This window comes from Oryctolagus cuniculus, chromosome 6, assembly GCF_964237555.1.
Source record: "Oryctolagus cuniculus chromosome 6, mOryCun1.1, whole genome shotgun sequence".
In the NCBI taxonomy this organism is placed as follows: domain Eukaryota; kingdom Metazoa; phylum Chordata; class Mammalia; order Lagomorpha; family Leporidae; genus Oryctolagus; species Oryctolagus cuniculus.
In genome coordinates, this window is record NC_091437.1 from 113,434,805 (window position 1) to 113,451,954 (window position 17,150).

At 36.3% G+C, this 17,150-nt stretch overlaps 1 protein-coding gene across 2 annotated transcripts in view; it reads right to left on the reverse strand.

Annotated features, from left to right (window-relative positions):
- The window catches only part of MMP16 (matrix metallopeptidase 16), a 297,810-nt gene that overhangs the window by 142,264 nt on the left and 138,396 nt on the right, over nt 1-17,150 (reverse strand). For both annotated transcript variants that reach the window (XM_070075287.1, XM_002710677.5), the window contains exon 2: nt 10,024-10,172. In XM_070075287.1, coding sequence (XP_069931388.1) covers nt 10,024-10,172 — 149 coding nt within the window. The remainder of the gene's footprint in view (nt 1-10,023; nt 10,173-17,150) is intronic.

Below are 17,150 nucleotides of genomic sequence, written 5' to 3' on the forward strand. Positions count from 1 at the left end.
GAAATTCTTAATTCTTTCCAGCTCTTTGTCCTGAACAAATACGTATTTCATAGGCATTGTGGTGTGGCCACTTCATATAAAATTAACCATGAAGTAGATGTTTTAAGAGTAAGAAATAAACAAAAAAAACAGGCAAAATATAATATTAATGATTTAATGCAAATGACTATTAATGAAGCTTGGTCAAGTTGAGAACAGTCTTTGTTAATTTTGCTAACATTTGTATCCAAGTATTCTGGCAAAGACATATTAGCTGGTATTAAGAAAATATGTAAAATCCCAAGTACATGATTGGAGCACACCACTGAACTTGACTCATAATATTTGAACCACATAGGTATCTGAGCTTTTAACTTGACTCTCGTATCTGTACTGGCAGAAATCTGGAGTAGAAGTTGGAGCTGGGAAAAGAACTCAGGTACTCCAATACAGGATGTGGGCATCACAACCATTAGACCAATGCTCACTTCCAAACCAGAACATTTTAAATTGCTGGGTAGATCATTCACGTTTTCGTTTAAATTAATTCATCTTAAAAGAAATATATATATATATATATATATATATACTTAGTAAAAGTATATTTTATACATATAAAATAAGTAAAAACTGAGAGCAAAAATTCTGGTTTCAGACTTTAGCATTCCCAACCTGGCTCCACTGACTCACTAGTTCTATGAAGTTTTTAGGTTACTATTCTTTCATGCATAAAATGGATATGATGATGTTACCTCTCTTACTGAGTTACTTTGAGGATTATTATATTTAATTCATATGAAGAATTAGAATTGTATGGAGATAGTTACTGTTATTACTACAAACTGATAATAATCGTTAGTTTATATATATTTGGAAGCAGTTATAGTAGCAGAAGTAGTTCTAATATTAGAAGCTGCATCAGTAGCCAAATATGAATTTCAGCATATTTCAGTTCACTGTGACCTATTTTTTTAACATGCATTATTTTATGTTATTCAGAACAGATATCTTATCAGTACTTAGATAATAGAAATATCATCAGCTTCATTATCTTGTTTATGTAAATAAAGTTGAATGAAACTTTTAAACACTTTTGCCGTATTGTGTATATGTTTATATACACACGAAGGAGGGCCAATTAATTTCAGTTAAACATTTTTTTTTCTTTCAAAAGAGTAGGGCATTAATGCAAGTAACATAGGGTCACACATTGCATAATTCCAAGAAGAACCTTCAGGTTGTAATCCTTGTACCTGGTGCCCCTGCAATAGTGCTTCAGGAGGGCAGCCGTATGTGGTGGAATACTACACCTTGCATTGAGTGTTGGACCACATGGTGACTGTGTGTACATACAACTACTTTTATCAAGAGAGACAAAGGGGGGGGTGACAAATGTAATGTGTTTCACCGATTAGTGATCTAAAAACAATATTCATTGTCACAATATACTAAACATGTTTCCATCCTCCAGATTTTTCCAAGTTTTGAGGTATGAGCAATACTTACAGTTGGCTCTAACAGATTCTTCTAGAAATAGCTTAATATGCTTATTTTTATTATCTTAAAATTCTGATTTGTTTTCACAGAGTCAAGTTAAGTAGTCATGAGGAGATTTTAGGTAGTACATTAACTCAAAGTTCAAAACCTTGATAACTGACAGCTCACACTGTTGAGTTTCATTTTTCCTGTCAACTCATTAACTGCCTGCCTCGACATGCATGTTATTCTCAAGGCTGAAACTGCAGCAGGACAGTATTTAAACACCTGACCACAGAGAAGACATGCAGTAAGCCATCACGATCTTGGATGTGAACAAAAGTTCAGGTAGTGTCAGCTTTTATTAATGCTTTCATCTTTCACTTTTTCCAAGCGGAATCTAAAGCCCCTGCTAATTTAGTTATCAATTACCTCTGTAGCTACCAAAATGAAGACCGACCTACCACATAATGTACACTGACTACTTCTGGAATATTTAGAAATTAAGAAACAGATTTTTAATTACCAATGAACATATCTTTTACATTCAAACCGAAAAAGAAGATGAAGTATTAACTTAACAATGTAGATAAAAGAAGGTTACACATTGATAAGCCAAAAATGTTAGAGTTCTTAATATCTCTAAATAAACAGTTCAATTAATAATTTAGGAGTTCAAACGTAAGTGCAATTTATAATAATGCTTTGAAAAAAGCTATTCACTCAATTTGAGTAAGTTATATTTCTTGGTATGGTTTGAAAAAAATTGAGCAGAATTACTCAGAATATCCAATATACACGTATATTGTCCCTATTTAATAATGTATATTTATATTATTTATTATGTAGTAATAAATATAATGTACAGTATGTAGGTATAGGGAGGGAGTTCCAAATAAAAGATTTACCACTTTAAGAAATAATATCTTAGGGTGGGTGTTTGGAATAGTGGTTAAGAAATCTTTGGGAATTTATATTCATAAAATAAAAGAAATGGCTTTGGATGCCTGCATCCAATACTGAAGTACTGGGTTGGAGTCCCAGCTCTGTTTCTGATTGTCTTCCTGCTAATTTGCACTCTGCAAGGCAGCAGATGATGCCTCAAGTGTTTTGTTCCAAGTCACCCCTGTGGGAGACTTGAATTGGGTTCCTGGCTCTTAGCTTCAGCTCTGGCTATTTTGGGTATTTGGGGAGTGAACCAGCTGATGGGATATCTCTCTCTCTCTGTGTTTCTCTGTCTTTCTAAGAATAATTGGGCTGGCGCTGCAGCTCAATAGGCTAATCCTCCACCTAGCGGCGCTGGCACACCAGGTTCTAGTCCCGGTTGGGGCACCGGATTCTGTCCCAGTTGCTCCTCTTCCAGTCCAACTCTCTGCTGTGGCCCGGGAGTGCAGTGGAGGATGGCCCAAGTGCTTGGGCCCTGCACCCCATGGGAGACCAGGAGGAAGTACCTGGCTCCTGGCTTCAGATCGGTGCAGCGTGCTGGCCATAGCGGCCATTTGGTGGGTGAACCAACAGAAGGAAGACCTTTCTCCTTTCTGTCTGTCTCTCACTGTCTAACTCTGCCTGTCCAAAAAAACAAAAACAAAAACAAACAAACAAAAAACAACTATATAAAAAAAAGAAAAATTGAAGGGGCTAGCATAGTGGCAGACAGAGAAAAGCCACCATCTGCAATGCCGCATCCCAGATGAGGGCTGGTTCTTGTCCCAGTTGATCCACTTTTTATCCAGCTCCCTGATAATGCACCTGGTAAAACAGCAGAAGATGGGCCAAGTGTTTGGGTCCCTGCATCCATGTGGGAGACCTGGAAGACGCTCCTGTCTCCTGGATTTGCTCTAGTTTAGCCCTGGCCATTATAGCCATCTGGGAAATGAAGCATTGGATGGAAGATTAATGAATCTCTCCCCCTCCCTCACTCTATTTTCTTCCATTGCTCTGAATTCCAAACAAATATATCTTTATTACAAAAATAATTTTAAAAAATAAATAACATCTCATCAAGTATGCTTCAGTGCTTACCACTGTGTCTACATACAACATTAACAAAATATGGAAATGAAAAATTATTAACATTATGAAAGCATATCAAACTAATTTTCATTATTGTCTTCTTTTTGCTCTCCTTGATAAATATATCATTTTATACACAATAAATGTTTCTCCACTCATTAAGCAGTTTAAGTGAATTTGCTTACTAAATTAGCTAAACAATCCATAAATTAGAAGAAGCATTACAACATAAAATAATGAACTCATTGGGGAAGGGTTAGAAGTATTTATTACTATCTTTCCAATATCACTGCTAATTAACATAAGAGCAATAAAACATGCCACCTACAGTAATACCTAAATTTGTTGCTTGAAAATGGTTAATTTATTCAGCCTAATATGAGCCTTAGCATAGCTATCATCATTATTTTTCATTACTCAAGAGTTATAGAATAAATGTATCACATGTCTGTTTCTCAAAGGAGGATACAATTATTTAATTTAAAAATAACTTATCTTGATAGGATTCTAAAATTAGTTAGAATTTGAAAATGGATAAGGCATTATTTTAATATCAAGGGATAAATTTAGGTATAAAACTCTAGTCCATATTTTATGTAATAACATTCCCATAAGATTACAGCTTATAATTTGATCAAGTAAAATAATAGAATCCAATTTCAGCATCAGTTGTTCCTACATATTCATTTCAGATCACAAAAGCACAGATGAGCGCTTTACTAGATTGAAAACAGGGATTATACTTTCCCAAATAGTACGTTATTTGATTGGATTAACCCAAGCAATAGCAATAACAACTTATTGTGGAGATACATCACTGGTGGAGAAAACAGGCAGGGGGCAAATGAGGCTGTGGGGTTTCTAATGTGAGGGACAATGAAAGTGAAGTCTCCAAAAATATATAGGAAACAGAGAAGGCATGAGAGGTTAGGACAGGTAAACGAGGAGCTTTTAACAAGGCTTTTGGGGTTTCCCATTGAAGCAGCTGCCAAGCATAAACTGTTTAAAGGAAAAGATGTATTACAGATTCAGAAACAAACTAAAAATAAAGAAATCTACCAACAATAGATGCTGGAGAGGATGTGGGGAAAAAGGGACACTAACCCACTGTTGGTGGGAATGCAAACTGGTTAAGCCACTATGGAAGTCAGTCTGGAGATTCCTTAGAAATCTGAAGATAACCCTAAAATTCAACCCAGCCATCCCACTCCTTGGAATTTACCCAGAGGAAATGAAATTGGCAAACAAAAAAGCTGTCTGCACATTAATGTTTATGCAGCTCAATTCACAATAGCTAAGACCTGGAACCAACCCGAATGCCCATCAACAATAGACTGGATAAAGAAATTATGGGACATGTACTCTATAGAATGCTATACAGCAGTCAAAAACAATGAAACCCGGTCATTTGCAACAAGATGGAGGAATTTGGAAAACATCATGCTGAGTGAATTAAGCCAGTCCCAAAGGGAAAAATATCATATGTTCTCCCTGATCGGCGACAACTAACTGAGTACCAAAGGGGAAACTAGTTGAAGTGAAATGGACACTATGAGAAACAGTGACTTGATCAGCTCTTGTCCTGACAGTTGATGTACAATGTAATACTTCATCCATTTTAGTATTTTTTTGTTCTAGTACAATTGTTGAACTCTGTAATTAATACACAATTATTCGTAGATGTTTAAATTTTAACTGAAAAGTGATCCCTGTTAGGAATTTGGAAAACATTATGCTGAGTGAAATAAGCCAGACCCAAAGGGACAAATATCATATGTTCTCCCTGATCGGTGACAACTAACTAAGCACCAAAAAGGAAACCTGTTAAAGTGAAATGAACACTATGAGAAACGGTAACTTGATCAGCCCTTGCCCTGACTGTTGATGAACAGCTTAATACGTTATCCCTCTTATTATTTTTTTTGCTTGTTCTACTTAATACTTTTGGTTGAATACTGTAATCAATACACAATTCTTCTTAAGTGTTGAAACTTAACTGAAAAGTGATTGCTGTTAAATATAAGAGTGGGAATAAGAGAGGGAAGAGATGTGCAATTCGGGACATGCTCAAGCTGACTTACCTCAAACGGTAGAGTTAGAAACATACCAGGGGATTCCAATTCAGTCCCATCAAGGTGGCATGTACCAATGCCATCTCACTAGTCCCAGTGATCAATTTCTGTTCACAATTGATCATAATGATAGGACTAAGAGCCAAAGGGATCACATAAATAAGACTAGTGTCTGCAAATACTAGCTGATAGAATCAAAAAGGGAGAGAACGATCCAACATGGGAAGCGAGATACACAGCAGACTCATAGAATGGCAGATGTCCTAAACAGCACTCTGGCCTCAGAATCAGCCCTTAAGGCATGTGGATCTGGCTGAAAAGCCCATGAGAGTATTTCAGCCATGGAAAGCCAAGACACTCTGGAAAAAAAAAAAAAAAAAAAAAAAAAAAAAAAAAAAAAAAAAAAAACAACAACAACTAAATGAAAGATCTCCGCTAGTGAGATCCCAGTGGAAATAACAGGTCATCAAAGAAGGAGGTACCTTTCTCTGAAGGGAGGAGAGAACTTCCACTCTGACTACGACCTTGTCCAAATATGATCAGAGTCAGTGAACTCAAAAGGCTTCCATAGCCTTGGCAACTCATGACTAGAGCCTAGGGTGATTACTGAGGCCATAAACAAGAGTGTCAATTTGTTAAGTCAACAACAGGAGTCACTGTGCACTTATTCCTCATGTAGGATCTCTGTCCTTAATGTGCTGTACATTGTGATTTAATGCTATAACTAATACTCAAACAGTATTTTTCACTTTGTATTGCTATGTGGGTGCAAACTGTTGAAATCTTTACTTAATGTATGCTAAACTGATCTTCTGTATATAAAGAGAATCAAAAATGAATCTTGATGTGAATGGAAGGGGAGAGGGAGCGGGAAAAGGGAGGGTTGCGGGTGGGAGGGAAGTTATGGGGGGGGGCACTGTAATCCATAAGCTGTACTTTGGAAATTTATATTCATTAAATAAAAGTTAAAAAAAAAAGAAACAAACAACTGCCCCCAAATTAAAAAAAAAAAGACTAAATTAGACTTAATTAGAAAAAGGTTTATTTTTAAAACACACACACACCAAAACAAAACCACCAGATAACAAGCAACAAAATTCTTTTGGTTTTACATTAAGGGTCGCCTATAGATAGCCAATCTTTTTCTTTAATGCTGTGTCATAGATATTCTACTTTAACTCCTCTGCACTGATACAGACCTTCATCTTTCCTAGTCTGGAAGCTGAGCTAGTCTGTGTCCAAAGGAGAAGTATCTGCTCGTTTACATCTGCACATCTTTTACATCCTCCTTTCAGACAACAACAAAGTGTGCACCCATTCCTATTCCATTATCTCCTAAAAACATCTTTACCTAGCTATTTTAGAAAATTAAAGCTATGAAACCCAACTTCTTCCTATAGAATCTATAGAAGCTCTCAAAGTTGGTCTTTGACCATCTTCTGTGGTCTCTACTTTTGTGGTCTCTAGTAAATAAGAATCAAGAACGTTCCCATTATTGTGACAATAGTCAAATTAGATATTCAAACCATTTAAGGGAATTTTGTTTCTAAGTCCTTAACTTACTTGTTTCTAAGTCCTTAACTTACTTGTATTTTAACAAATTGTGCCATAATTTTAAAGAATATGATTTAGAAGCTTACAGTTCTCCATGGGGAACTAACCACAGAAAAGGTTGGGGTGAAGAGGACAATTTACATGGAACTCTGTGCTATACCAGCAGAATACAGGACTTGCTGGAGGTTTTGCTGTTAAATTTCAAACTGCATATAAGAGGTATATGATGACTGAAAATGAGATTTGATATATTATTATTATTTTTTTTTAAACTTTTATTTAATGAATATAGATTTCCAAAGTACAGCTTATGGATTACAATGGCTTCCCCCCCATAACATCCCTCCCACCCGCAACCCTCCCCTTTCCCACTCCCTCTCCCCTTCCATTCACATCAAGATTCATTTTCGTTTCTCTTTATATACAGAAGATCAGTTTAGCATACATTAAGTAAAGATTTCAACAGTTTGCTCCCACACAGAAACATAAAGTGAAAAATACTGTTTGAGTACTCGTTATTGCATTAAATCTCAATGTACAGCACACTAAGGACAAAGATCCTACATGAGGAGTAAGTGCACAGTGACTCCTGTTGTTGACTTAACAAATTGACACTCTTGTTTATGGCCTCAGTAATCACCCTAGGATCTTGTCATGAGCTGCCAAGGCTATGGAAGCCTTTTGAGTTCACTGACTCTGATCATATTTAGACAAGGCCATGGTCAAAGTGGAAGTTCTCTCCTCCCTTCAGAGAAAGGTACCTCCTTCTTTGATGACCCGTTCTTTCCACTGGGATCTCACTCACGGAGATCTTTCATTTAGGGTTTTTTTTTTTTTTTTTTTTTTTTTTTTTTTTTTTTTTTTCCCAGAGTGTGTTGGCTTTCCATGCCTGAAATACTCTCATGGGCTTTTCAGCTGGATCCACATGCCTTAAGGGCTGATTCTGAGGCCAGAGTGCTGTTTAGGACATCTGCCATTCTATGGGTCTGCTGAGATTTGATATATTATTAAGAGAGAATATCAATGATTACAGGTTAATAGGTATAAAATGTCAACATTCCAATTCCAATATTGATAGTAGGTTTCTACATGTTACAGAATATGTTATATTTATTTTTTAAATATTTAGTTTTATTTTTAAATGTTTAGTTCTTTATTTGGAAGTCAGAGTTACCGAGAGCAGAGAGACAGATAAAGAGGGAGACAGAAAGGGAGAGAGAAAAAGAGAGAGCGAGATCTCTTCCATATGTTGATTCACTACCTAGATGGGGACAATGGCCAGTGCTAGGCAAGGTGAAAGCCAGGAGCTATTAGTGTTATCTGGATCTCCCACATGGGTATCAGGGGCCCAAATACTTCCTCTGCTTTCCCCAGGCCATTCGCAGAGAGCTGAAGCAGCCTGGATTCAAACCTGAGTTAATAGAGTATGTAGGTGTCGATGGTGGCATATTTACCCACTATGCCACAATCCTGCCTCATAATGTGTTATGTTTATTCTTGATTTTATTTTCCTAGATGTATTCATATTTGTACATAAAAATTCACATTTGCATATCTCTTAAAAGTGCTAGGAGAGGTAATGCATACATTTTTTCAAATTGCTTTGAAGTTTCATCTTAAAGTCTTTTTCTGTACATTCCTGTCTTGATGAAATAGAAATGCCATGGTTAGCATCATTCTGCAAGCATTAGAAGGCAAACTAAAATTCAAAAAGTACATATTAAATCACTTTTAGATGTCAGAATTAATTAAGTTTGTCTGAATACAGATATTTCAGTATTTAAGGATTAAAGAGAGAGATAAATATGTGTTTCTTGAGGTACACCGCAGGGAATGTTCTATACTCCACATCAAAAGACCTGGGTTCTGGACTTCACTTAGCCTTTGACATTCAATCCCTTTGTTTGATAAAGCAGAGAGAGAAACATGTCTTTGCCTTCCCTATTACACAGGGTTGTTAAATGATGATCAAACCAAAAAACTAAACAAAGCAAAACAAAAATGGAAACATATTCACTTTGTGAGTATCAAGGATTCTAAAGACACATATGATGTTTTCCATCTATTGAAAATATTAATCATTTCCTCTTTGGGGGTCCAGAAATAATAACGCTGTATCATAATATTAGAGAATTTACTGTGTGCTTCTGGCAAAATAATTTGTGACTGTATGTAGCTGCGCAAAGAACAAAGGTGCTTTCACAAAGAGATTGTGTCTTCACAGTCGGTGCGAGTATACCATTCAATCAGAGATATAATACCCAGGAGTTACTGGTTGAATAAATAAGCAAAGAAACGATTGATGGATAAATCAATAAAATAAATATTATTAGAGAGTAAGAACAAAGATTTTGTTCACAAGAAATTGAAAGTAAAGACTTCGAGTGACAACTTTCTTGATTTAAGCCATTTAGAGATGTATCACCAATGGGAATTTAGTGAACTGTTAATAACCAGTTCACTGATACCTCTCCTGCCACCCAAAACTTTTGTGTTGCTCCACATTTGTATTCCTTTCCAAATTTCATGGAGTAAATAATTCCATTATGACCAATTTCAAGGTACTAATGTGATACCACCTAACATATATTTGGGAAGAGACGTGCACAATATTCTCTTGCCAGCCGCACAAACCAGTTCCATCACTCATTGTTATTCTGTAAATCAACTGGACCCCAACTTTGCCTCTATTCATGGATTTTTTTTCCTATTTTTAAAAAAATGTAGCAAAAATCAAGTGAGTAAACTCGACTTCAGGTCTTACATGTTTCATGAAATTTCATAAGAGTGAAGTGAAAACAGGGGGAATTCAAAAAAAGAACTCAGGAGACAAATCACACCATTTATGGTTGAAAGAGTTCATGTAGTTTTTCAACTACTTAGTTTGGCGCAAGTCTAAAAAGGAAGGAGTGCGGATGCCGGTACTTACTCGATTGTGTTTCTGTCCACTTTTCCTGTCATGTTAATGCCATAGAACTGCTGCATGGCAGCTAGGGCAGACTGCATGGTCTCTGCAGAACGCAGTACCGACATTCTGGGGTCAGTCGGTGGAAGGTAGCCGTACTTTTGTAACCAAACCTGCAATAACAAGTACAGTTCCTTTTAGAACACTTTTGCAGTTTAACAGTAATTGTCTGCTAACCTAATTCATGTCTACAATTATATATGTAAAGTTTATTGCATCTTCCAGGGCAAACATCCATTAGTACTTGATCTGTTTGCAACTGTATTGTGTAGGTCAGGTTGTTTTTAGATAACTTGAAGGGTCATTATGGCTCTTTCAAACATAACTACAAATGCTAAGTGAAAAGAAATAATTATTTCTTGAAAGCTGATAGTGTGCAATGTACAATGGCAAATAGTCGATAAAAATATCACACAGCTAGTTGGACCAAAAGTTAATCAAAATGCACTTTTTAATATAAACTAGTACTTTGGAAATTCAAATAAGTTCAGCCCTGTCCTCCAGGAACTTGACTTCCACAAAAGATAGACTCCATTAAGATATCAGGGCTGTAAGGAGAAATTAATGTGCAACTGATACATCTGAAAGTCTATTTTTCTGAATAGTTGGGCAGTTACCACAGCTGTAATGAATAGCATCTTTACAGAAAAACCATGCTGTTCTATCTTACATTTTGGGTATAAAGTTCCCAAAATGAAATAATGCAACCAATCTATCCAATTGTAGCATGTTATCTCCAAGGATAGGTAACATTTTCATGCAAAGAAACTTCTTTCTTCATGTATTAAATGTGATTCACCTTAATCCAAATCATGTTAGCCATCACTTTTCACCTAGGGATGAAATCTGACTCTTTCATCAAGTATTTTTAGCCCTCTCTTTAGGGGTCTCATGATTTCATTCACCCCATCCTTGGTGAAGAGGTATCTGGGAGCACAGTGAGGGAAAAAAATAGAAGAGTGGAGTTCACACCTTAATCATGACTGGAGCAACAACTGAGAGTCATTTCCAGGTAGATTCTAAAAGTAATAGAAAGCTCAGGGCATATCCTACTGTCCTCTACCACAAACTTCCCTAGGGCTCCAAGATTTCAGGAGGCACAGTGAACTACCTGTCAAATTGATAAGGGCCAGGTAATTCTGCTCCTGGAGTGAAACAGAAGCCATGCTGTTCAGGGAAAGGTTAACACCACGTGTGTGGTTTCCCTCCCCATCCGGCTCCATTCATCACATAAATGGTGATGCTATGAAAGTGTAGCTTTTCACCGCAAGACGGTTATTTTCCCAATAAAAATAAACAGCAAATATAAAAGCTAAATTTCACCAAAAGAAATCAATAATAAATATGTCAAAGGATTACAATGTAAAACAAGAAGTGAAATCTTTTAGGACCTTTCCAAAAATTGATCCCTCCCCCCCCCACACACACACAAAGTACAATACTATAAAAACAAAGTCCTGCAAAAAAGATTATTACTTCTGGAACTATTTAAGAGATGAGCAATGTATCACTGTCAGGAAGGTGTGTTGGTGTAATTCAATTGAGTAACCTCATCTACCACCTAACAAAAGCATGCCAAAGACACTCTTCTCATCTAATCTGTAATGAACAGGCTGCCAGGGAAAAACAGATATTATTTTACCTAGTTAACAGTTGTGTATTTTGAAATAGATTTCTTTATTTTTATGAATGGATGCCATGATATTATTTAATATGAAATTCAATATCTATTGTCATGAAATTCCTCAAATATTAGAAAGTTCCATTTTGATTTTTAATCGTATACATGCACTAACATTCTTAATCTGAACAATTTTTCCATAACACTTTGCTTGCATTCTTTTCTTACTTGTTAGAGAGCTGACTTGTTGCTAGGTTACTCATGGGTGCTAAGCTACCAGCAATTATGTTTACGAGGACAGCAAAGATAAAACCATTAATAATAAACTCTATTCTTTATAAACAAGTAGGGCTATAAAAATGTAAAAGTGTTAAGTACGTAATGAAAAAAAATGCCATATTCCAGAAAACACATATTTATGCTTCAGTCTTTTAAACAACTATTTCAAATAATAAAAAAACATGATTTTTCCTCACATTCTCTTTTACAATGTGCTTTGTGTCCTGAAAGCCTGTTTTTCTAAATGATTGCTCAGTGGGTTATTTTTTTTTTAATTGTGAAATAACAGGAAAGCTGTGAAGTCTAACATTTGATGGTCAAAGTTTGCTTCCTAGTTGACAAATCAATGACATGGTTTATCAGCCAGGAAACAAAAGAATATTTTCTACTAAACTGCAAATATGTCCTATGTAAAAAATACTAAATCCTTAATGGTAATATTTGAAAGTATGTCTTGGCACCTAATAACAATATTCTACTAACAAGAGAAAATCATTAGTAATAAACCCTATGATTTATATACAAATTGAAGACTTGTAAAATATATATTAAGTACATGGTTATAAAATAGTCTGTTTTAGAAAGCACATATTCGATTTATGCCTTACCCTTCCAAATAAACATTTAAAGGTATACCTTACCACTTCCTATTCTTCTATCAAAGATGAACAATTTTGTTATAGTCTTTGTATGTTTTTCATGGTTAATAAAAATACATTTAAAATATATAAGTGTGTAGGTGTGTTTGTATATATATATGCCTATATATCATGTATGTCACAGACTATATCATAGGCAACCATTCTCATATGTTGTTGCCTTAAATATATCCCTGTTTTCAATATTGTTTTTAAACCCTGCCTACTTTGAATGATTGAAAACATTAAATTTGTTTCTCAAGATTATACCTGAGTGTCTTTTCAATGCTCTCAAAAACATTTCATGGATAGTAAGGAATGATTTCTTCATTTGTTCATTTAGCAGAAATCACAAATAATTTGTAAAGTAAATATGAGGATTAGTGAGAATATGTTAAGTCCCCAGCAAAATTTTTGCTCACTAAGCCTTATTATCCTCTTATGGTTAATAGCACTGAGTTCTTAAAATTATGCTCACTATAGTTAAGATTTGTCCTTGGTATGGGACAAAAGTGAAAATATGGGTTAGGTTTAAATATTCAAAGTTGTGAAGAAGGACAAACAACACATGCCATAGAATCTTTTGGTGCTTGAAAATCCCTTAAGTCCCAAAACAAATAAGGAGAGTGTGAAACTTTTAACAAAGTGATTTTTGTTGGGTTTCCTTTGTTTTTGTTATATTACGCTCATTGTATTGACAAGTACAGATAAGAAATATAAAGTATCAAGAGAGATATAAATTTCTCCAAGGCAAAAGTTAACTTATTTAAGTATCTGGGATCCTCATTTCATTATCATTAGATCAAGCAAGCACAGAAACTCAAGTTGAGCAACAAAATCTTTTAATGATGTCCCCTTTGTTACTAACTCACTCAACCATCTTGCTAACAAAATCAATTTTCTGTATCTTGTGATTATTCAATTGTAGGAACAACAAGAAGACTGTTGCTCTCTGCAGAGCAAGAAGACATATCAAGCAATAAAAGGTAAATTTTAAACATTAAATGCTATGTCAATAGATGATGCCTCTATTAGATTCTAGTGCAACAGGGAATAGCAGGCACATAAAATTTCATCAAAATCCACTAAAGAGTATTTTTGTTACCAATACTTGATGTACTTACATTGTGAAAACCTATATTAACTGAGTCAGTTGTTTATACACATCAATTAAGCAGTATCCTAAAAGATGATTTTCAAAAAAAAAGGATATCTTTGTAGTTCTCATGACTAACAATAAATCTTAGCAATTAAGTTTTAGAATAGCAGTTCATTTTTCAGAATACATATTGTTATTTATTCCTTCAGGCTATTCGAACAACCTAAAGAAATAAAATTTTCTCCAGTCTTTGAACCTAGATATTGTTTTAATGTAAAGTTAGTTATTCATTTATTCAAATAATCAAAAATGCAAAAGTTTTAAATATGTGTAGTGATGGGATAGAATATATAAAAAGATTACCTTGTAACAATGACCCTGAATATTGAAGGTGATCAGAAAATCAAAGGCAGGATAGAAGGAAGGAGGGAGAGTTGGGAGGGATGGAGGGATGGTGGGGGAAGGAAGAAAAGAATAAATGAGAGGTAGGTGTGGGGAGCAACTGGGAGCAACTCGGACTAGACTAAGTTACTGGAATTAAGACTTATTCTATGCATCTGCTCTCCCACAATATGGTGCTGGGAGAGGAGGAAACAGCTTCTACACAGCTGCCTCCAGTTCAACCAATAAACAGCAGGACCTGCTCCTGATTGCAGGAGAGCAGTGTACTCGGCGTGTGGGTAGCAGAGTTGGGATTGGTGGAAGAGGACTATAAAGGAGGAGAGAGACAACATGCACCAGGAACATCTATCTGAAGGAACACCTGTGCAGCCCCCGAGAGAGCCGGCCGGCGGTGTGCCGCTCCCCCGCGGAAGTGGGGAAAGTGGCTAGGGGGAACCGCCCTTCCACGGAGGTGGAAGGGACGGCAGCCAACCCTGGAAGAACCAGCAGCAAACCCGGGGAGGGCCGAGCAGACAAAAGAACAGCGCAGGGTCCTGTGTCATTCCTCCACGAAGAGGGGGAGCGACAGGTAGGTATTGGTGTTGTGCCACAGCAGGTTAAGTCACTGCTTGAGACTCCTACTTCCCAATCTCCGTGCCAGTTCTGAGACCTGGCTACTCTACTTCCAATCAAGCTTCCTGTTGATGTACCTGGGAAGCAGCAGTATTTGACTTCCTGTGAACCATGTGGGAGATATAGGTATAGTTCCTAACTCCTGGCTATAGCTTTGTGCTGTCCCAGCTATTTCAGTCATTTATGGAGTGAACTAATACATGGAAGATGTCCCTACCAGCCTTTACACCTTTGCACACACATAAACACACACACATATACACACACACAGTCTTTAAAATAAATAAGCAGGGGCCCGTCCCATCACATAGCAGGTTAAGCTGCCTTCTGCACTGCCAGCATCACATAAGTGCTGGTTCAAGCTCCATTTCTGATACAGCTCCCTGCTAATGCACCTGGAAAGCAGTGGAAGATGGCTCAAGTACATGGCCCCTGCACTTATATTGGAGACACAGAAGAAGCTGCTGGTTTCAGATTAGCCCAGCCCTGGCCTTTGTGACCATTTGGGGAGTGAACCAGTAGATGGAAGATCTCTCTCTGATCTCTCTTTATGCATCGCTGCCTCTCTCTCTCTTTCAAATACATAAATGAATCCTGAATTATTATGGGTGGGAGGCAATGATTAAAAATTATGATGGGAGCTAAATATAAGGAAGGATTGGCTTGGAATTTTATTTCATCCGAAAGATGACTTGGTCAATCAACAATGGCTATTTGTGACTGAGCCAGTTGTTTCAGGTTTACGGCAGGTATCATTCTTTTCCAGCTAATATGTGACATGCCAAATGCCATGCTGCTTATATTCAATATGACCCAAGGCTTGTAATTCAGTGTGGGATGAAAAAGGTAAAAATGATAAATATATTTTATAATATTTATTCATTACCAATCATTTCCTTTACAGAATAAAAATACTCATTATTATGAGAAATGGTTTTTAAATTCTCTACTTCACATCAAATTTTAACATACTAACAAAATATTTAAAGCTATGCTAGGTAATATACATTCTGTTAACTCACTTTCTTGATGAAATACAACTGAAATAATGCATTTTCAATAGATACATCTCAATGCAATAAAATTAATTTCCAGCTTTCAGTATGAGACATTTACACAGATTTGTTAATTTCTCTTATCAGCTAAAACGAACAACTAAAATGCAATTACCATCCTATCTTCTAGTAATATCAGAAAAGCCAGCAAAACCTTAAGAATATTTTCCCCTGAAATGCTATAAATTAACTGGCTATAAAAAATTGTAGGATCTAGAGCCTAGTGTTCTAGTGAGAAAAGAGGCTATAAATATGAATAATAACTACCTATTAACCAAAAAATTAAACTGGCGTGGGAGTAGTTCTTCAGAATTGATCAAACTGAAAATTCATGGTATAAGTTAACGAGGCATAAATAGCCTTTCCTTCATTCAAAAAACAAAATGGGCTCTAAATCAACATCCTGTCACCACTGTGAATGAATTGGTATATGAAATCGCACACATAGAATTCCATTCCTTTAGAATTTTACCATCTACTAAGTGGCCTCTTAAAATGGAAACAAAATTGTGACAGGACGAAAAGCTACTCCACTAAAATTTTATCAAGAAGTAACATTCATGTGGAGATAGGAAAATAGCTGGGTTATTAGTAAAAGCTGTGAAGACAAATATGACCACATTAACACAAAACCCTCTTATTTATAATATGAACTAAACATTGAGGTTGCAAAGGGTGGGGGGAATTTTCCACTTGGATTAAAAGTGAATCGCATTTTATACTTAACAACTATGAAAGCAAAGCCCCTCAATATGTCATGGTTAGGAGCCGGCACTGTGGCACAGTGGGTAAAGCCACCGACTATAATGCTGCCACCCATATGGGCGCTGGTTTGAGTCTGCCTGCTCTACTTCCAATCCAGCTCTCTGCTATGGCATGGGAAAGCATTAGAAGATGGCCCAAGTCCTTGGGACCCTGTACCCGCATGGGAAACCCAGAAGAAGCTCTTGGCTCCTGGCTTTGGATCACCTCGGTTCTGGCCATTGAGTCCATCTGGGGAGTGAACTAGAGGATAGAAGACCTCTCTCCTCTCTCTCTTTCTCTCTTTCTCTGCCTCACTGTAACTCTGCCTTTCAAATACAGAAAATAAATCTTTAAATTTTTTTTTGAAAAAAAAAAAAAAGTTATGGCTAGACTCCAGTGATGCAAAGCAAAGCAAAGCAAAACAAAACAATCAGCGGCACCTTAATTGGGATTCCATCATGTATAGGTCATGGTGCTGGAAGTTACAGATGCTATGATGCACTGTCTTCTATGTCTTTACTGGTTTTTCCTGAGTGTCTTTAGATATTTAAAGATGAACGATAATACACACACACACACACACACACACAGATATATAAAGCAACAAAACATGACCAAAAAGAACAAAACACAGCTGTCAA